Source organism: Cajanus cajan, chromosome 9 (genome assembly GCF_000230855.2).
Source record: "Cajanus cajan strain Asha chromosome 9, NIPB_CcT2T_4, whole genome shotgun sequence".
In the NCBI taxonomy this organism is placed as follows: Eukaryota; Viridiplantae; Streptophyta; class Magnoliopsida; order Fabales; family Fabaceae; genus Cajanus; species Cajanus cajan.
In genome coordinates this window covers 5228123-5250271 of record NC_138525.1, presented here as the reverse complement: position 1 = coordinate 5250271, position 22149 = coordinate 5228123, and the positions used below count along the sequence as shown (strand labels likewise).

Here is a 22149-nt window from a genome sequence, read left to right as displayed (position 1 = left end):
TTAAATGAAATTAAGTGAAATTAACTAAACCTAAATCATAGATGTATCATAATTTAAGTTGAATTTTCATTGTTAATCATTTTCAGCAAATAAGTGTTCGAAAATGATTGTTCATTATATAGCAATAGCAGCGGTATTTGAATCAGTTGTCTCTCAATTTTTATTTATAGACATGATACAAATTAACGATATCTCAAAGGTGATGAGGTGGATTAATGGAGTTGGATATTTGTTGTCTCTCACTTGAAATGTACGTAGGTTATAGAGTATTTAATCTCATGCAATTAAGCTAATGCATGTATAATTAATCTTCTTCCACATGACATCGACATGAGCAGGCAGCAGTATATATATAGAACTCTTCTTCTCCTCTCTATCCATTGCATTCTAACTCATCGATCCAAAATGCACCCACTAGTCCTAGTCCTAGTCCTAGTCCTACTGCTATGCTCTTTTCCTCTTTCAACCCTTGCTCACTCACTGCCACTCTTTGACCACAACGCCGCCGTACCCGAAACCCTTGAACTTGACCTAACTGCAAATAAAGCTAAAACTGCCTACCTCGTCAGTTTCAATGTCAAAACTTCAGGTCAAGAAACTGTACGATTGAATGCCACTCTAGACACGGGAAGCGATCTTACATGGTTCTTTGGCTTGGATTGCCAGGATAATAAATGTTCCTGTAACCGTGAAGAATGCATCAAAGAGCCTGACACCAAACCTGAAGGAGCGTGTGAAGAGTGTCGTAAGCTCCACGAAGAAGAAAAACCTCATTGTCTAGAAACAGAAAACACGTGCTGGTAACTGTTGAGTTTTTTTTTTTTTTTTCTTTTTTCTCTATTTGTTTGAGAAGAATAGAAGATATAATTTTTCCAAGAGGGCATAAGATATCCAGTTGTATATATACCGGTATTCACAAATATTTTTACATTAATATGATATTTTTTTATTTTGAGATTAAAGTCTACTTAGAGTTGCATTACCTAAAAAGGCTTCATCTTAACGTGTATATTTTATATCTTTTATTTATAATCTTGTTTTAATAAAGTGTGATTTTGATTGTATGCTAACAGGTACCATATGAAGTATGATGACAACTCCAGGACTGGAGGAAAGTTAACTAAAGGCGAATTATGGTCCAACTCGAAAGTGATTGCGCCTGTTTGGTTTGGACTTTCCAATATCAGCGAAGGTCGTAAAAAAGAAAGCGCAGGAGTTGTTGGACTTGGACGTGGGGAAATATCCTTGATTTCCCAATTGGGTATTCCCTCAAAATTCTCATACTGTCTTTCTAATAGTATCTCCGCAACTACTAAATTATTGCTGGGGAAAGACGTCAAGATAGACCCCACTTACTACACCCCATTAGTAGAAGAAGAAGACTGTTATGGACGTTACTGTATCTGTACGGGTAAGGGCGTTTGGCCACCACCCGGTCGGCTGCCAAAAGGCAAAACCAAGTGACCGAGTGGCGTTCGGCCACCTGGATCGGCCCATCATCTCTCATGGTCCTTAATCCATGATTAGGAGTTAATTAGTTGATTAAGGTGTATTACCTAATACGGTAAATACGTTGCAGGGCCCATGGGGTCCAAAGCCCATAAATGTCAATATAAATAGCTCAAGTCAAAAGGTAACGTCACTGTTCATTAATTACCCTCGATATTGGTGCTTGTCCTGACTTGAGCGTTGGAGTGCCTTTTGCAGGTACCAACCCTTCACTCGCGTTGAATCGGACCACTCGTTCGGCCTTCAGAGTACGAGAAGATTTGGTGTATCCTCCAGGCAGGTACATTTGGTGCCCACCGTGGGGCCGAACGAAAGTGGTTGAAAGTTTGCTAAGAACGATGCCGATAACTAGGAGAACGAACACGCAAGACCGCCCTACTGAAGAACATGTGGAGATGGTGGATGAAACAGATCTCACCGAAACAGTACGACTACTCAAGCAAGAAATGGAATTGATGAAACAACAAAGAGAAAAAGATGCAAGGGAGCTTTCAGCCTTGAGGGCTGAAAATGAAGCGCTGAGAAGTCAGGATACTTCTTGGAAGCCTACCCATGCCACCAACACACAAACTCAGGGATCATACCAATCTCATGCGGTCCATACATCGGTCCCCCACGCTTCAGCAGTAGCCCCTGAGAGATTCCCTTCGGCTTTACCTACTGTAGTTCGTCCTGCAGATGTAACCACTATCGGATCACACCGACATCCGTTTACTCCCTCCATTATGCAACTCCCCCTGATGGACAACTGGAAGGCTTTACCTATTGACAAGTATGATGGTACCACCGATCCTGATGAACATTTAGATGTTTTTCTGACACAGGTAACTCTGAGTACGACCGATGACGCTGCATTGTGTCGGATTTTTCCTACGTCCCTCAAAGGCAGAGCTCTCAGCTGGTTCACTCGTCTCCCACCTAACTCAATCGATTCCTTTAATACATTATCATCCCAGTTCATTATCCAATTTGCGACAAGTCGCCCTCACAGTCTAACATCTTTATCTTTGGTTAGTCTTAGGCAGGATAAAAAAGAGTCTCTTCGGGCGTTTATGGATCGGTTTAACAAGGCTACTTTGGAGATCAGAGATCTCAACCCAGCCGTGGCGCTGCATCATCTCACAACGGCTTTAAAACCAGGCCCATTCGTCAACAGCATTTGTAAAAAGCCTCCTTCGGACATGAATGAATTACGTAGGAGGGCAGATAAGTACATGCAGATGGAGGAGTTGGCAGAATTTAGAAATCAGGCCCGCGCCGAGCAGTCCACTAAATCCGAGAAACCAGTTGAACCATCATACAGGGGGCGAGGCAAAGAAATATCCCTTCGGGAGAGGCCTATTCGTGGACCGAAGTATACTCAGTATACTCCCCTTAGTGCCAATCGCGCGGCGGTCCTCGAACAGGCCTTGGCATCTGAAGTGTTAACGATCCCGAAGAGAGCATCTACTCCGCCAAGAGCAGATACTAGCAAATCTTGTCGGTATCATAGGAATCGGGGACATTCAACTGATGAATGCGCGGCCCTCAAAGACAAGATCGAAGACCTGATTAAGCAAGGGAAACTGCACAATTTTGTGGACCGGTCTGGTTCGTCTCAAAATCGTTCATACCAACCCAGGTATCAGGATCGGCACAGGCAAGACCGTTCTGATAAAACCTCTGATAGAGGTCGGCGCGAGAGAAGCAGGTCACGTGAAAGAAAAGATGATTCGGCACCCTCGCATCGAAGGATTATCAATACCATTGCTGGTGGCTTTGCAGGTGGAGGCACAACTTCTTCGGCCCAAAAGAGACATCTCCGAGCTATCCGGTCGGTCAACGCTGTTCACCGACAGTCGTCTCGGCGATTACCAACGATAACCTTCACAGATGCAGACTTCAAGGGTATTGACCCAGAACAAGATGATCCGATGGTCATTAGTGTTGAGATTCACAACTGCATTGTCAAAAAAACACTGGTTGATCAGGGCAGTTCGGCGGACATACTATATTGGAGCACATTCCAACAGTTGGGTATCTCGGAAAAAGAGTTGCTTCCTTATGACGATCCGTTGGTTGGCTTTGCAGGAGAGAGAGTCAGCACCAAGGGATACATAAAACTTTTTACAAGGTTTTGTTTTGACGAAAAGGAGAGCAGAGAGATCCAAGTAAAGTACATTGTCGTTGAAGCTAATACCTCGTATAATATCCTACTTGGTAGACCATCCCTAAATGCATTAGGAGCTATTGTTTCAACGCCACATTTGGCAATGAAGTTCCCGTCAGATAGGGGAAATATCATTACAATTCACGCCGATCAAAAGGCTGCTAGGGAATGTTATTACGCTAGTTTGCGTGTTGAGCCGAGGGAGGAAAGAAAATCCAAATCCAACAAAATTCATGCTGTGAACGTTTCGGCACTAGTAGAAGAGGCTGTGTTGGATCTTGATCCAAGAATGAATAATGAAGAAAGGGTGGAACCAATTGAGTCTAAAGTGCCGTTCCAGATAGGCTCACGTCCCGAGCAGGTCACGTACATCGGTGCCGAAATCTCTGAAGATGACCACTCGGCCTTATGTCAGGTTATAGAGAAGAACAGAGATCTCTTCGCATGGACACCCTCCGATATGCCAGGAGTGGATCCAAAAGTCATGTGTCATAAGCTTTCAGTCTGTGCCGAAGCAAAACCAATCGCGCAGCGCAAGAGAAAAATGGGGACCGAAAGAAAGCTGGCAGTTGAAACAGAGGTTGCCAAATTGCTTGATGCCGGATTCATTCGAGAGGTTCATTACACCACTTGGTTGGCGAATGTGGTCATGGTAAAAAAGTCAAATGGAAAGTGGAGAATGTGCACAGATTATACAAGTCTCAACAAGGCATGCCCTAAGGATGCCTATCCACTTCCAAACATAGATCGATTAGTCGATGGAGCCTCGGGACACGAAATGTTGACATTCCTGGATGCTTATTCGGGATACAATCAAATTCCCATGCATGCTCGGGATGAGGAAAAGACGGCGTTCATTACCGATTCGGCTAATTACTGCTATCGGGTAATGCCGTTTGGTTTGAAAAACGCTGGAGCAACGTACCAAAGGTTAATGAATAAAGTTTTTCAACATCAGATAGGCAAGAACATGGAGGTATATGTGGATGATATGGTGGTAAAATCCAGAAATGTTGATCAGCATGCAATGGATCTTTCTGAAATATTCAAACAGTTGCGCAAGTATGATATGAGGCTTAATCCGGAGAAGTGTGTGTTTGGAGTATCAGGAGGAAAATTCCTTGGCTTCATGCTTTCGGTTAGGGGGATCGAAGCTAATCCCGATAAGTGTATGGCAATCGTCAAAATGATCAGCCCTAAGAATCTTAAGCAAGTTCAGCAGTTAGCAGGTCGGCTTACAGCGTTGTCAAGATTCCTCCCGTGTTTGGCTGAAATAACCAAACCTATGGTAAAATTACTGAGAAAAGCGAACAAGTTTGAATGGTCTGCCGAATGTGAGAAGTCTTTTCAGACTTTAAAAGAACGTCTTGGTTCTCCACCTATCCTTTCTAAGCCCGATCCGGCAATACCAATCCTGGTCTACTTGTGTGTCTCGAATGACACAATAAGTACGGTTTTAATTCAAGAAAAAGAGGGACAACAGCCCATTTATTTCATCAGTCGTATGTTACAGGAAGCCGAAACAAGGTACCAGCTTTTAGAAAAAGTTGCACTCGGGCTTGTTCACACTGCTCGGCGCCTTCGGCAATATTTTCAGAGTCATCAGATTATTGTTCGAACTGATTGCCCGATAGCCAAAGTGTTACGCAAACCCGAGTTAGCAGGAAGGATGATGGCTTGGTCAATTGAGTTATCGGAGTTTGATATTTGTTTTCAACCTAGGGGACCTATCCGGTCCCAATGCTTGGTGGACTTCGTTGATGAATTGCAACCGAAAGGATATTTTGTTAATACTGTATGGACGATACACGTGGATGGTTCCTCAAACAATCAAGGGAGTGGGGCAGGTATAATTTTGGAGGGACCAACAGGATTAATCATAGAACAGTCCTTACGGTTTGCGTTCAAAGCTTCAAATAATCAGGCCGAGTATGAAGCGTTATTGGCTGGCTTAAGACTCGCGCAAGAAATTGGTGTCAACCGGCTGGAGTGCTGGACCGATTCAAAGGTCGTAGCCGAACAAGTGAATGATAATTTTCAGGTAAAAGATGCAAACTTGTTGAAATATTATCATTTATTCCAAAAAATGCGCGATACGTTTGAAGAAGTTCAAGTAAAACACACACCAAGGGAACACAATACGAGAGCGGACCAATTGGCTCGGTTGGCAAGCAACACCAGAAAGCCTGGACAACTACGAACCACACTTCACTTGGACCTCGAATCGCCAAGTGTGGTAGCCGCCGAATGTTTGGCAGTGGAGCGATCCGTTCGTACGTGGATCACTGAGATAATGGATTATCTTGAGCAGGGCACACTACCATCGGACCCAACAGCGGCTAAAAAGCTCCGAACGCAGGCCGCTAGATATGTTATTCTTGGAGGAGATTTGTATAGGAGAGGATTCTCGACTCCATTATTGAAATGTGTTGATGAGGCACAAGCTAGCTACATTTTGAGAGAAATGCATGAAGGGATATGTGGTTTTCATTCGGGGGGACGGACTTTAGCAACGAAAGTGCTACGAGCCGGATACTACTGGCCTACTCTCAAGGACGACTGTGTAAATTTTGTGAAGCATTGTGTGTCATGTCAGCGACATGGTAACCTTATCCACGCTTCGGCCGAAGAACTGCACGGCATAAGTTCGCCGTGGCCATTTGCGATGTGGGGTATGGACATTCTAGGCCCCTTCCCGATAGCCAAAGGACAGTGCAAGTTTCTACTGGTAGCTGTGGATTACTTCACAAAATGGGTTGAAGCCGAGCCGCTTGCAAGTATCACAGCTGCCAATGTCCAAAAATTTTTATGGAAGAACATCATTACTCGCTTCGGCATTCCATATGCACTTGTTACCGATAATGGGCTGCAGTTCACCGATCAGAAACTCAATCGGTTCATACAAGATCTCGGTATCAAGCACAGATTTACCTCTGTTGAGCATCCACAAGCCAATGGGCAAGCCGAAGCAGCAAACAAAGTCATACTTGGCGAACTGAAGAGACGGTTGGGAGACGCTAAAGGAGCTTGGGCGGAGGAATTGTTGGAAGTTCTATGGGCTTACCGGTGCACGCCCCAATCCACGACTAAAGAAACACCATTTCGGCTGACATATGGCACCGAAGCTATGATACCTGTGGAGGTTGGAGAACCTTCTTTTCGAAGAATGCATTTTGATGAAAATACCAATGATATGTCTCTCCAAGCTGAAGTGGATATGGCGGACGAGGTTCGTCTCAAAGCAGAAATCACGGCTGAGGCTTGCAAGCAAAGGATGACTCGCAGATTTAATTCCAATCTTATCAGAAGAAGTTTTAAAGAAGGTGATCTAGTATGGAGAGCACAAGGATCGGCGAGGCGTAATCCGAGAGAAGGAAAGTTGGCTGCTAATTGGGATGGCCCATTTCGGATTCGGCATAGCTTGGAGAACGGTGCATATAAATTGGAAGAGCTTTCAGGCAAGGTCATTTCGCGAACTTGGAATGCATCCCATCTGAAGACATATTATAGTTAATGTTTGTTGTAAATCAGACCTTGTATACATAGATGGTGTACTCTTTTCCTTATTCGGTCTTTTCTCCCCTTGTAAAAAAGTGAAAAGGGGTTTTGGCCGATAAGGTTTTTAACGAGGCACCTGTTAATAAAAATCTATGCAGTTCTTCCATTCTTACAGCTCAATTTTCGATTCTGTTACTTAATCAACGCAACAGGCTTCCCTCCCGAGTTGTTCAACTCGGCCAAGGATGTGCCTCAAAAAATCTCGCAACAGGCTTCCCTCCCGAGTTGTTCAACTCGGCCAAGGATGTGCCTCAAAGTCTCGCAACAGGCTTCCCTCCCGAGTTGTTCAACTCGGCCAAGGATGTGCCTCAAAGTCTCGCAACAGGCTTCCCTCCCGAGTTGTTCAACTCGGCCAAGGATGTGCCTCAAAGTCTCGCAACAGGCTTCCCTCCCGAGTTGTTCAACTCGGCCAAGGATGTGCCTCAAAGTCTCGCAACAGGCTTCCCTCCCGAGTTGTTCAACTCGGCCAAGGATGTGCCTCAAAGTCTCGCAACAGGCTTCCCTCCCGAGTTGTTCAACTCGGCCAAGGATGTGCCTCAAAGTCTCGCAACAGGCTTCCCTCCCGAGTTGTTCAACTCGGCCAAGGATGTGCCTTAACAAATATGCTTCCATCACAGATATACAAGCCGAAGCAATTCATTCGGTTTTATTAATAAAAGTTCTACAAGCCGAGGCGTGTTCCTTCGGTTTTACATAAAACAGAAGTACAAGCCGAGCAAATTCGTTCGGTTTTATTCATAAATGTTCTAGAAACCGAGGCTTGTTCGTTCGGTTTTACATAAAACAGAAGTACAAGCCGAGGCAATTCATTCGGTTTTATTCATAAATGTTCTAGAAACCGAAGCTTGTTCGTTCGGTTTTACATAAAACAGAAGTACAAGCCGAGCCAATTCGTTCGGTTTTATTCATAAATGTTCTAGAAACCGAGGCTTGATCGTTCGGTTTTACATAAAACAGAAGTACAAGCCGAGCAAATTCGTTCGGTTTTATTCATAAATGTTCTAGAAACCGAGGCTTGTTCGTTCGGTTTTACATAAAACAGAAGTACAAGCCGAGGCAATTCATTCGGTTTTATTCATAAATGTTCTAGAAACCGAGGCTTGTTCGTTCGGTTTTTCATAACACAAGTACAAGCCGAGGCAACCCATTCGGTGTTATTCAAGATCTACAAACCGGTACGTGTTCTTTCGATCTTACATAAAACGTGCAAGCACTAGCCGAAGGAAGTTGATTCGGTTTTACCCAAAAGAAAGCTACCAACCGAAGCAGGTCCTTTCGGATTTGTCAAAGTTGATTTAGTTTTACCCAAAAGACAGCTACCAATTCGGGTTTATTTCCTATCTTTGGTTTTATTTAACTGAAAGGTGAAACTGGCTTGTTCAGCTTTTATTCAGGCGTTCAAATGGTTACCCATTCGGTCCTAGATATATACATACAAGTGGTTAATCCATTCGGCTCTTTATCAGGATTCAAGAATGATGATTTTTATTTAACTAATCATTAATGGACAGCAAGTCAAAACAGATTGCTTAAGAAAAACGATATCATTCAGATAAGAAAGCTCTATCGGCCTCCAAACTACAACAAAAAGGCATTTTGATTACAAGTATAATTAACTACTCTTCCGGCGTCCGGACGGATTCATCTCCCATAACGGTATCGGGGTTTCCCTCAGTATCGTTGGTAGGATCATGGTGTCCCTCATCCAGTGTGTTTTCCTCGGAGGTCTCCACATCATCTTCAGCTTGGGGGGCAGGATCATCATCCAGTTCAGCTCCTTCAGGCAGATCGGCATAAGATATCAAGGACCCTTGATAGAAATCCTTAGTCATATCAAATTCAAAGCCCTCTTCAAATTGACCGAAATGCTTAGCCTGACGAATGGCCTGCTTGAACCCAGCCTCATGTTGAGCAACGATCTTTTCTTGAGCTTGCTTTTTGAGGGTGTCATAGGCAGTCTCAGCCTCCTCCAGTCGGCGACGCCCTTCATTGGTTATTTTTTGAAGTTCCAGACGAAGGGTATCATTATCACGCCGAACAGCATCCAACTCGGCAGCGAGATCCCTATTCTTGGCAGTCACCTCTTCATTGACTGAAATTGCATCGGCTGCAGTCTTTTCAGCATCCTCTAAATTTTGTTTCAAAGACTGAACCTCGCCAAGAGGTTCCATAGCAAGGTGATGGGCCAGAGCCAAAGAGCGTGCTTGCACCTCACAAAAAAGTCTCCACTTTGTTTTCCCATCCAAGGATGATAAAAATTCTTGCCCGAATGGAGAGACAAGATCAGACCGAATCACTGACTCGGAGGGAGTATCCTCGCTTAGAAACGCACGAGACATCAGTGGAGGAGGCACCACAATGACGGTTCGGTTTGGAGAGGACTCAGGCAATGACTTCGCCTTTTTGGACACTTCTGGTTGATCGTCAGAACTTTTTCTCTTTACGCGCTCTCGGTTGGTCTCTTTTTCCTTTTTCTTCTTCTTGCGTTCGGGATGAGGAGGCAACCGGTCGTCCGTATTGGGTCGGGGAGAGGAAGCAACAGTTGAAGTACCTATTTCCCCGGATCGCCGAGCTTGCTTCACCCTTGCGGCAAGCAAGCTACGAATGTCTAAGTCAGCAGCACCACTTTTGACCATGATTCCTGCACGATGAGTTAAGTAAACATCAATAGGATTTAAATTGTTAGAAAAAAATAGGACGAATAGCATACCTATCAGGTCGGTCCACCAACGGGGCGATACAATTAAATTGATTAATGACCTAGTCGGCAATCGCCGAGGGAGGCGCATTAACAATTTCAAATCTGTTCGTTCTTCAGCTGTCAGCATCTTCTTCGGTACCACGTCATAGGGCCGAGGGGTACGAGTCCAGTATAACGGAAATAAACTTTGCCCATTACCGTCAAAGAAGAAACGTTGCCCATTCGGTCGTATGGTCACTCGGAAAAATCCAGTTTTGAAATTCTTATACGATGAAGTGAAACTATTTAATAAAAGCCGATCCCCTATTCGGCTTAGGGAATGCCACTTTGCTAAAATCGTTGGCCGAGACGAGTAGAAATACAGAAAGAGAAGAGGGGAAGGCTTAATATGAAGACATTTACATAAGTGCTTGAAGCCCTGCAGTTGTGCCCAGCTGTTCGGGTGCAATTGAGTAGGAGCTACATTCAACACTCGTAGCACTCCCATCGTGAACTCGTCAAACGGCAACGTAACCTTGAGATCTCGGAGGAGACAATCATACATATAGAATGATGGCATTTTGCCATCACTTTGATCAAGACAAACTAAATCAGGATTAACAAAAGCATTGTTTCGGCATGACCGAATCCCAATCGGGTAGGGATTCTCTTTAGTATCAAAATTTAAACAGTTGGTGTAATCAAGGAGATTTGTGATCATTTTGGTGTCTTGATAGCGCGAATAATATGAAGTCACTTCCCCGTTTACCCATTCATATCCAGGCACATCAGATGGACCATATCGTTGACGGTTAGACGCTCGTGTTCTTTTCTCTTGAACCTCTTCACCGCCACTAGTAGAAGCTTCGTCGGTTGCGGCACTGCTTTCACCTGACCTTTCGGCATGCATGGGAGATTGAGATAACCTAGGACTTGATATACTGGACGAGAACCCCTCGGAAGACGAGGACCGAGAGCTGCTAGCCGAAGAACTAGAAGAAGTATCAACCATGGTTACAAGAACTTACCAATTTTTCTAAACGAAGGATAACCGGATCGGCTTCTGAGGTCTCGGAATAACTCAACTCGGATTATGATAAAGTGTATGAATGGCCCTACCGTTTAACCTATTTATAGGAATGAAAAAAGGCGCGAAAATTTAAAGTATCGAAAAGTTGTAACCGTTAGATCTTCCATATCTAACGGTTATTTAATACATGACCCTTCACCTTACCCTAACCGCCATCTTCAGTTTACCCTTAAAGAAAGTCACGTCTCTCTTCAAGGCTGGGGGGCAGTGTACGGGTAAGGGCGTTTGGCCACCACCCGGTCGGCTGCCAAAAGGCAAAACCAAGTGACCGAGTGGCGTTCGGCCACCTGGATCGGCCCATCATCTCTCATGGTCCTTAATCCATGATTAGGAGTTAATTAGTTGATTAAGGTGTATTACCTAATACGGTAAATACGTTGCAGGGCCCATGGGGTCCAAAGCCCATAAATGTCAATATAAATAGCTCAAGTCAAAAGGTAACGTCACTGTTCATTAATTACCCTCGATATTGGTGCTTGTCCTGACTTGAGCGTTGGAGTGCCTTTTGCAGGTACCAACCCTTCACTCGCGTTGAATCGGACCACTCGTTCGGCCTTCAGAGTACGAGAAGATTTGGTGTATCCTCCAGGCAGGTACAGTATCCATCTTGAATCTATACTTTTAAATAACCAACGGGTAAAGCAGGACGGAATTATCTTAATGAGAATTGATTCAGGCTCCACTTTTACGCATTTAAACAAAACATTTTTCCCCGAATTTATAGAAGGAGTAGAGAAAATTACAGGGGAGAAAGGTATACCATTCAAGGGGGGGAACAAGTATAAGCACTGTTACGAGGACGGGGAACGGTTGCGTGAAGTCAAGTTTAAATTCAAGGGTGATCATCATGATCAGTGTAGCCTTAATTTGAAGCGGGTGAATTTTTTTGTTAAAAAAAAGATAACGATAAGACATATTTTTGCTTGACGGTGAAACAACACGACACACTAAATATCCTAGGAAATAAGGCGCAGATTGATTTTGAGGTAGCAATTAGTGAACCCTCTGAAGCTAAGGTGTCTTTTGTTGAAAAGACATGCAGCAGCGAGCAAAACGTTAACGAGGAAGAAGAAGAAGAGGAGGAGGAGGAAGAAGAAGAAGAAGGATCACTGAGCTTCCAAGAATAAGGGCATGCATATGAGTATTCATTATTGTGAATGCCGTGGATCATGTACTACTATTAAATAAGTTGCCTTGGCGGCAGCATCTCTTGTGTGTTTGTTTTTCGTCATCGTGTGCGTGATTTCTGTTCGACCTGCATGTTGTATCTTCCAATGCTTTACTAATTAATGGTCATCACTAAAGTTTGCAGCTAATTAACCATCACTAAATATTTTAATAGCTTCTTGGTACTGTAGTGCCTCATATTTCAAATATTTGGAACTCATTGGTTCAAGTATTAAGCATCAAACTCCATGTGTTTTTGAGACAACAGTTTGCTTTTTTATTAATATGCTTTTCTTCTTTCCTAAAAGTAAATTATAAAAACTTAATTATTAATTAATAAATAACGCTTATACATCCAAAATGGTTATACATGATTATTAATTCTCAGGTGATCCTTATTAAATGAGAATAACCAGTTTTAAAAAAAAATTATTATTTCAACCATACAAGAAGTAAAAGAATATTGTTGGATTTGAAGATATAATCAACCCGAAATCACAAAAGTTTGATAACTTTGATTAGTCAATGCTTTTATGCCAAAATCTGTTTTCACCTATTATATACTCAATAGCCAATTAATAAGCCTTTGATGTCAAAAGTCAGCAAATAAAAAAAAGAAACAAGAACAAATAAAATGGAGGAAGAACAGAAAATCAACACATAAACTGGACTTTTGGATCATCACTGTTCGCAAAATTGAGCACGTCTTGCTTCCTCACATGTTTCTACGTTGTGCAACCTTTTCTTCTCTGCGACACCCAGAGAGCTTGATGACTAAATTAGTAAATTTTAATGAAAAAAATTGTTTTATCGTCGTTAATTTTGGAGTCACTATATTTTAGTGGCAATTTATTTTTTTTCAAAATTATATATGCATGGTTTTTTACTAATTTTAATTTTCTATCTATATTATGAAAGGTGATAGTGATACTGATATATATATTTTGAAAATGGCCCGTTTGCATATGCTCAAAAGATGAAGAGAATATAATTCTTTTTAATCATTTAAATAACATTTGTTTTTTTACCAATGGCTCATGCTGAGAAGGTTCAATTCATTCGCGTATAATTCTAATATGATTTTGGACAATTAAAATTGGTCTTGTGTCTTGATACGAAAAATTCAATCAAAAATCGTTCGACATTGACCCAAATCATAACAGATATATGTAGCCCAATATCACTTTATCCATTTTCAGATATCGTTTCATCCAACCTTATCTCAAAGCTCTAAAATCGTGGTTTTGATACCGCCAAGATGGAAATGCCTTGATTGATGCTCATGTATGTGTATATCAAAAAAAAAAAAAATGTTGATGGTAAATGTAATAAAAATCATGATGCTTGTTAATCAATGTTCAAAAGAGTTTTTAAATTAATGAAATAGTTATTTTTAATATTTTATTTTAGAAAACGATAAGAAAAAAGTATCTTCAAATTAAAATACAATTACACAATAACATCTTTACTCTTGGAATTATTTTTAGTACATAATTTCCTCTTACAATTCTACGAGATTTCCTTTTTTATATAACATGATTGCTTATAGAGGTTAATTTGACTAAATTTGTCTATTTGAGATAATGTTAATTTATTTTTTCTTTTTCCATTTTAGTAGGTTAATCTGCCAAATCCACAGTTATTTTAAATATAACTATTAAAACAAAATAGAACACACCATATTTGTCACTATTATCATTGTACAATACTACAATTGATCACATAAACATTAATGACTTCAGATCATGTTCTTGGTAAAAATGGTAATTATCTCATAAGTCAATCATCATTTATCATTCTCATTCTTATATTACTTTACTACTTTATGTGTCGATTCCATTCAATTAGGATATGACAAGTTTTCGTATATATAAATAATATCTTAACTTATTATGACTCTAACCAAGAATACTTAATTTAATTGAGCATATGAATACAAGTACGAATGATATTCGATTTATTGAATTAGGTACAGAGATGAGATAAGTATATACATACTTGTCTCGTATCTATTTTAAGTTTTTAGAAACTTAATTTTTTTTATATAAATTTACTTGACATTTATGTAATTATTATTCTATTTTAAATTTATTTCAAATGAAACTTATTTAATGTAATTTTATAATTACTTCTTTATGTTGAAATTTTATATATATATATATATATATTAAAAAAATATTTAATTAATTTTATGATGGATAGAAAACGGGTACAGATAAATTCAATACTCAACAAAAATGAAAATAAGATACAAATTTCATATTTATCAAATATGATAATAATGAAAATAAGTATATATTACAAAAATGAAAACAAAAATAAAGACATTAAAACTTGTATTCACCTCATCCTGATTGCATCCTACATCCAACAACATCATTATTAGATTCTACCACCTTATGATACTTTTTTCCTTTAACTTGTTTTGACATCAAGGCTTCTTATTACTATGCATTCCATTATTTCTTCCCAAATTTTCTTTCTATATATTTCTTATTATATTATATATTAGTTTCTGTTTCTATATTTTATTTCTTATTTTTATCTCTCTTCACATTCATCTCAAAATGTGATGGGCATTTTCAATTGTTCATTTGATACCTAATAATAATTTGACTTGCTTTTATATGCATAGACATACAGGGACAAAGTTTTATTTTGTTTTATTAAGGAGGACTAAGCCGAAATTACAAAGGGATACTACGGGTTGAGGTCAACCCACTAACATCTTTCAAAAGAAATAAATTGTTGTCAGCATAAGACAAATTCAAAGTATGTAATCCAATATCCTAGAAAGGAGCTCTTATATGCCAAAAAGTCAGCAAGCCCATTAGCTTCACGAAAAGCATGTAGAACTGAGACATACCAATCCTGAATTATACCCACCATTGAGTGGAGCGGATGATTATTAGTCACCCCATGGTTAATAAATCTAACAGTCAAGAGGAAATCATTCTCAATTACAACCTTCTGGATTCCAGCAGTTGTAAAGCAGAAAAGATTTCTCATACACATTAAGCTGACTCCAAATTCCGAACAAAACCAATTAACCAACACACAAGCAGCATTAACGCCCATATATCTTTAACTGAAGCATCAGTGTTGAATTTAATAATATCAACCTCTGGAGGATGCCAACTGATTTCTTTTGTGTAAATTTTTGTCCTCCATACATCATCAATTTGCACCTTCCAAATATCACCAGCGATTGAGGGCACTGAGCCAAAGGATATTAAGAGCCACAAAAAAAATAATATTCCATGGAATATCATGCACAGTCATACTATTTTCATGCAAGTTACTCTCTATCCAACTACATATATAATTAATCGGGTATTTAAGAAACATAGTGGAGGGTGGGAGTATAACAAATGTCTCAAATTCAAGTATAACAATCTCTTATATAATATTTATAAGTTTTGGCTCATTACAATTTTTTTAAAGTTTTTAATCGATATAAAAGAAAGACTTATTATAATTCCGTCTAATTGTTAATGTAATTGTTATTAACATTTTAAATAATAATTAAGGATTATAAAAAGAAAAAATATTAAAAATAAATTATTTCAAATATTTTATAAAAAGATATTATCTCCATATTGAAAATAAATTGTAGACTACACTTTTTTCAACAAAAGTTACATTATCAATGTACGAATGAGTAAGTTATGTCTCATCATCATGTTGTATTAATTGTTTACCACACTACTAGAAAAATTAAAATTAGAGACGAAACGAATCTGTCATGAAATTTTATAAAATTCGTCACAAAATAAATTAGTGATGGATTTTGTGATAGAACTAATTTCGTCACAAAAATTGGAGTCACAAAATATTTAGTAAGGAATAATTTCAATCCATCACAATCAATGACGGAATTAAGGCATCACAAATAATATATTTTTTTGTCATTAATTTCTAATAATAAATGTTCATAAATTAATAAAATTTTGTCGCAATTTGTGACGACCTCTAAGTTCGTCACAATTTGTGAGGGACTTGTTTACATCACTAATAAATAATTTGTTGAATTTTTTTTGTTTAATTTTAATAAATTTATTAATATAACAACCCTTATATTTAACCTCTCAAGAGTTCTATTTCACTTTTTAACGTGCACTACTAGAAATATGCCATTTACTTAATGATTTTCATGCAAAAAAATATTTGTAGGAAATTATTGCAAAAATTCTTACAAATATAAATCTCCAATAAATTATTACAAATATTTTTGTAATTTTAAATTCGCAGAAAATTCTTGCAAATTTTACTACAAAAATATTAATTATATGAATTTTTTGTTGTAAATAAAAATTTTTAAAAAAATTTGCAAGAATTTTTTTATTTTCCTACAAATTTTGTTTTAAATATAAATTCACAAGTAATTTGTTTTTTTGGTGAGTAGTATTTCCTGCCAATTTTCTTATTTATGATTATTTTTATTAATTTAAAAACTGAAAATATTTTTTGAATCCTCCAGCAGAGCACCTCCAGCGGCAAGTTCTTAGAGCGTTGCTTACTGACAAGCAACGATGCTTAGAAGAAATCCCCGTTGGAGTGATCTCACGTGGCAACCCAGTTGCTTAAAAAAATTTCTTTGTTGCTTCTCCAAGCAACGGTGCTTAGCACTGAGGAGAGGCATTTGATTGGTTGAATCGGATCTACGTGGAACCTCCAAACAGCCAGTCCCGACAGCCCCCGCGCCAGAACCCCCTCCCCCCCGCGAACCCCTTCCCCGCGTGCAGCTCTTGACCGGACCCCCTCTCCCTGCGCGCAGCTCTGACCAGACTCTCTCCCCCTGCGCGCGCTGCTCCGACCGGAACCCCCTCTGGCGCGCAGATCCGTCTGACCAGACCCCCCGGCACGTGCGGCTCCGCGCGACCAAACCCCCCAAGACGTGGCAGTGGAGAGAAGAAGAAGAAGAGAGAAGAGGAGAGAAGAAGAGAGAAGAGAGAAGAAGAAGAAAACAAAAAAAAATAAAATGATGAAAGAGCCGTTGGTGAGAAGAAGAAAACGTAAATAAGAATAATAATAATAATAAATTTATTATTTTAAATTAAAAAATTATTACATATTTAGAATATTATTTTTTAAAATTAAATAAAATTTTACTTCATATGTAATAATTAAAAAAATTAATTTAAATGTACATTAATTTTATTGAAATTTAACATGGTAAAAATTTTATGCGGCTTGTATATGATAAAAAAAAACCATAACATGCTGATAATATTTTTTACATGTTTATTTTTATATTAAAAGCACACGATTATTGATTCATATTTTTAAAAAATAAAAACATTTCATGTTTTTTAATAAATTGAAAAGTGTTGAAAAAATAATTTAAATTTCAAATAAATCGAATAAGTAAAAATTTAAAAAATTATTTTAGAAATTTGTAATATTTTAGATATTATTTTTTTTTATAAATTTTTATCAATTTATTTTGTAATTCTTTTTATTATGTAATTTTTTTATTGTTGTAATTTTTTTATTATGTAATTTCTTTTGTTTTTTATTCATATTTATATATTATCTATAATAATTAATTTTTTAAAAATTTATCATAAAGTATAATGTGAGTTGTCAAAAAGTGTAGTATGAGTTGTAAAAAAGTAGGAGTGCTTATAAGCAATTGTCATTGGAGCAAAAATTGTAAAAATATAGTATGAGTTGCTTATGAGTGACGTAGCACAATGAGACCCATTTAAAGTGGTTGGGAGCCACTGTAGATGCTCTAAGCGTAAACACACATTTTCTCAAGTAAGTCACCGTAACACTTCTCTCAACTTTTCTTCATCACCTCCATCGTCCCACGTCCACAACATTTCTCTCCTTTTCTCGTTCAGCATAACATCTGTTAAGGTTTTTGATTTCTCATATCTCAGACTCAGATGGAGTTAATTGGGAAGCCCTCGACGCTCTCCTAATCGATTTCGCTAAATCCGAAAACCTAATCGAAGACTCCTCAGCCCCTTCAACCTCCTCCTCCTCCTACCACTCCCGCCTCCTCATCCGCCAGATCAGACACTCCCTCGAGACCGCCGCCATTGACGCCGCCCTCCACCTCCTCCGCCTCCACGTCTCCTCCATCCTCTCCGACCACAAAATTCTCTTCCGCTTGCACAAACAGGTTCTCATTCCTTTTCTTCTCTACTCGCATCGCAAATTCTGACCAACCCTATACCTAACTTCATTTTTTTTCCTTTTTGCAGAAATTTATTGAGCTTCTTCGGAAGGGGACTGCGGAGGATCGAGACTCTGCTATCGAGTGTCTCAGGACGGCTCTCGCTCCTTGCGCGCTCGACGCTTATCCGGTATTGAATTCGTCAAATTGAATTCACTCTATTTTTCTTTTTTTTTCTTCCTTTTTTGGTGTTGTTTGGTTCTGACGGTTGGCTTTGTATTTAAGGAAGCATATGAGGAATTCAAGCATGTTCTTCTCGCGTTTATTTATGACAAGGATGATAAGACTTCTCCCGTGGCGAATGAGGTTGGGGGCTTCAGAATCAAAGCCATATCAATGGAAAGCAAACATAAGTTTTGACTGCGCTATTTATTTATTTATTTTGATTCTCTAGGATATCTTCTAACCGAAAAGTTTATTCAAATATTTAGTTAATATATCTGTATGCTTAAAATTTGAAATAAAAATCATTGGTTAAAATTTGAATTAAAGATCATTGGTTAAACTGAAAAATAAAATAAAATCGAATCTGATTAAAGAATTTGCTATTTATCAAACATGTTGAATTTTGTTGGTGTTTTGTTCTAAAATTAAAGTAGAGTAATGTCTCATCCATTAATAAATAAATTTTAATCATTGGATTACAGCTAGTTATATATATATATATATATATATATATATATATATATATATATATATATATATATATATATCCCATTTATATATCATACTACTGTTGGTGAGGATCCTAGGGTGTTATTTTCGTGGGTGCTCTTTTGTTGGGATTGTAGAGGGCATGGAATTAAAAGTTTGAATAAGTTTGTATACATGATTCAATTCTCTCTTTCATTGAAACCACATGAACTGAAATCAGTGGGGTATTCACAGCTCCATTCACTGTCACCGTCTAAATTAAAGTTGTTGTTCGAGGAGGATCGTATATCCCATTCAAGTGTTGCTGAAAAAGAATAAATCAATGCATAAATAAGTTAATGGTTTTTATTTGCTGGAATATTCATTTTATAATCCAATGCTGATGATGCCATTACATCCAGGCTTGATTCTATTATATATATATATATATATGGTTGTTAGTGTGTGTTAAACTTATTCAAACTTTTGTGTAAGTAAATTACTCGGTTCACAGCTTCTCCAAAGGCTGAAAGTTGAATTATTAGGAATACAATGAGTTAAAACGAACCATGTATAAAGAAGAGAATTTACGAAAAATTTGGAGGAGTGATGAGGAGGGTGATATTTGAAAAAGGTGTATTACCTCTGTTAAGATAATTCTATAAGATATAGTTTAGATATACTAGTTTATCTTCTCTTAATTTCTAGTTTAGTTTCCTTAGTCAGTTTTATCTAAATCCCTAAACTTTAGGGATTGATTATGTTTTATGCCTATTTATTTTATTGTACCCATTCAGATTCAATAATAAGAAATTATTCATATTCAAGTTGGTACCAGAGCATTCTGGTCCAGGAACCCTAATCCAGCCGCCAACATCTAGGGTTTCTAGGGTTTTCGAGTTTTGTCCGCGGTTGCCGGAGTTGACACTGTCTGCACACTTAGAGGTCTCCAATCAGCCTCTCTGTCGCGAGCCACCGTCGCGAGCCGTCTCACGCGCTCTCACGCGCAGTTCTTGTTGAGGAAGCTCGTCGGCGAGTGGGCTTCACGCGCCGCCCTCCCAGCCTCTGTTTGCGACGCGGTTCACTCCGTTGGAGTTGCCGACCCTCCCTCTTCTTGTTTTGACCCTTTTCAGGTTGTGGGACACACTCTAGGTGTTCGTTTGGTTGCGGCCTCGGAGTTTCGTGGTTGTTTGGTTGTTGTCTCGGAGTTTCGTGGCTGTTTGGTTGCTGTCTCGGGGTTCTGTGGTGGTTTGGTTGCTACCTTGGAGTTTCGTGGTTGATTGGTTGCTACCTCGGAGTTTTGTGGTTGATTGTTTACTATTTTTCTTCTTTTTCTCTTCATGGCAGAGATTCCCAAGGAGAATCCAAAAATTGAATCTTCCAAAAGGGGGCTGGTCTCCTTTGCCTTTTCTGGATCACCTACTATTACATCTGAAAAGCTTAATGGTAAAAATTATTTGGATTGGTCCACTGCGGTTGAAATGTGGTTTTTAGGTCAGGGTCTCTATGATCATCTTACTAAAAGGGCGTCCGAAGTTGATAAAGAGGTGAGAGATGAATGGCAACAGACAGATTATCAACGTGTATCTCTATTGTGGCAGTCCATTGAGCCTAAATTAATGGTGCATTTTCGTCTGTACAAGACATGCTACGATATTTGGAAGAAGGCTCGAAATGTCTATGCCAATGATATCCAAAGAATATACGAGTCTGTTCATGGTCTGGCAACTCTTCGTATGGTTGATAATGATTTGTCGACGTATTTGAATCGTGCTCAATCCACTATTGATGAGCTCAAGCTAATGTTGGTTAGTGATGATCCTCAAAAAATATTAAACAAACTTGATAATATGTTTATGGTGTGTATCCTTCAAGGACTCCACAAAGATTACGGATCTGTTCGAGATCAAATCTTGACAAATCCTGTCATTCCTACAGTAGAAGAAATCATAGATCGACTGATTCGGGTCCCTTCACCAGAGGCAGATCCTCACACAAAATCTGAGTCTCCTATTTTTATCTCTAGTACAGATGACCGTGGAAGTCGAGGGCGTGGTCGAGGTAAAGGGGGTAGAGGAAACCTCCATTGTACCTATTGTCAGAGAGATGGACATATACGAGACAAGTGTTATTCCTTGCATGGCTTTCCGAGCAAGACAACTAATGTGGCTCAATCTCCAACTTCAGCTACAGAGCTCAAGATTGAACCGGAGGGCAATCATCCAATCGCATTATCTACCGATGATTACCAAGAGTATCTTCAATTTAAGGCAACTAAACAGGCCTCTTCTGTCAAATGCAGAAACGTGTAGGCCAAAAACCGTGTCCTCCTCCTGGAGAATTCTCATATAAATAGTATTTAATTACAAGCTGGCAAGCTGATTCTCAGCCCAAAATATTAGCTAACTGACATATACATTTATCCTAATTAAGAAGAGAATAACAGTTACATCTACAGTTGTGATATCCTATTTATGGAGAGAATAACAATTACCAAATGTACAATTAAATAGCTGTTTTAATGACCAGATATTCTGTCATTAATTCCATTGACATCCCCCCTCAAATTGATGTTGGTAAGTCTACAAGCATCAATTTGCCAACTAGGAAATTGTGACGTTGTCGGGTCAAGGATTTAGTGAAAATGTCAGCAACTTGAACAGATGTTGAGACATGAGGTAGAGTAATAGTTCTGCGGTCATAGGCTTCTCGGATTGAATGACAATCAACCTCGATGTGCTTTGTACGTTCATGGTAAACTGGATTTGCTGCAATTTGAATGGCACTTGTGTTGTCTGCATGTAGCGGAGTGGATTGTTGTGGAGGGAATCCAAGCTCTGTCAGAAGACCGCGCAACCAAATTATTTCTGAGCATGCAGCAGACATGGAGCGATACTCAGCTTCAGTGGATGATTTTGAGACTGAATCTTGCTTCTTGCATTTCCATGAAATTGGAGCATTACCCAAAAACATACACCAACCAGTGGTAGATTTCCTTGTATCTGGACATCCAGCCCAATCAGCATCACTATAAGCTTGTAGTTGAGGAGAGGAACCTGCCGGGAAGAATAAACCTCGGTTGGAGGTGCCAAGGAGGTATCGAACGATTCGGTGCACTGCTGAAAGGTGGAAATGTCTAGGAGATTGCATGAACTTACTAACAGTGTGGAAAGCAA

The 22149-nt window shown here is 39.1% G+C and overlaps 3 protein-coding genes across 4 annotated transcripts; all 3 read left to right on the top strand.

The window, feature by feature from the left end:
- Nucleotides 1-227: 227 nt before the first annotated feature.
- Nucleotides 228-7322, top strand: LOC109810394 (uncharacterized). Of its 2 annotated transcripts, XM_083063318.1 has the most exons (3): nucleotides 228-800; nucleotides 1074-1633; nucleotides 1708-7322. In XM_083063318.1, exon 3 carries the CDS (start codon nucleotides 1848-1850, stop codon nucleotides 7170-7172), a length of 5325 nt encoding a protein of 1774 aa, XP_082919444.1. In that variant the 5' UTR covers nucleotides 228-800; nucleotides 1074-1633; nucleotides 1708-1847; the 3' UTR covers nucleotides 7173-7322. The 2 variants fall into 2 exon arrangements, with proteins under 2 accessions (XP_082919444.1, XP_082919443.1); XM_083063317.1 differs by having other exon boundaries at nucleotides 1074-7322.
- Nucleotides 406-1831, top strand: LOC145949257 (aspartic proteinase CDR1-like). The gene is made up of 3 exons (XM_083063617.1): nucleotides 406-800; nucleotides 1074-1166; nucleotides 1708-1831. The coding sequence occupies exons 1-3, from the start codon at nucleotides 406-408 to the stop codon at nucleotides 1829-1831; spliced, it is 612 nt and encodes a 203-aa protein (XP_082919743.1).
- A 12991-nt stretch (nucleotides 7323-20313) lies between the features above and the next one.
- LOC145951718 (uncharacterized) lies at nucleotides 20314-21285 on the top strand. The gene has a single exon (XM_083063616.1). The coding sequence runs from the start codon at nucleotides 20314-20316 to the stop codon at nucleotides 21283-21285; it is 972 nt and encodes a 323-aa protein (XP_082919742.1).
- The last annotated feature ends 864 nt before the right edge of the window (nucleotides 21286-22149 follow it).

Bases quoted from the DNA above. Each gene is read 5' to 3' on its own strand.
- LOC145949257 (XM_083063617.1), top strand. From the start codon at position 406: ATGCACCCACTAGTCCTAGTCCTAGTCCTAGTCCTACTGCTATGCTCT. The intron at 801-1,073 runs GTAACTGTTGAG...GTATGCTAACAG, and splicing joins GAAACAGAAAACACGTGCTG to GTACCATATGAAGTATGATG. The intron at 1,167-1,707 runs GTTTGGACTTTC...TGCCTTTTGCAG, and splicing joins AAAGTGATTGCGCCTGTTTG to GTACCAACCCTTCACTCGCG.
- LOC109810394 (XM_083063318.1), top strand. From the start codon at position 1,848: ATGCCGATAACTAGGAGAACGAACACGCAAGACCGCCCTACTGAAGAA.
- LOC145951718 (XM_083063616.1), top strand. From the start codon at position 20,314: ATGGCAGAGATTCCCAAGGAGAATCCAAAAATTGAATCTTCCAAAAGG.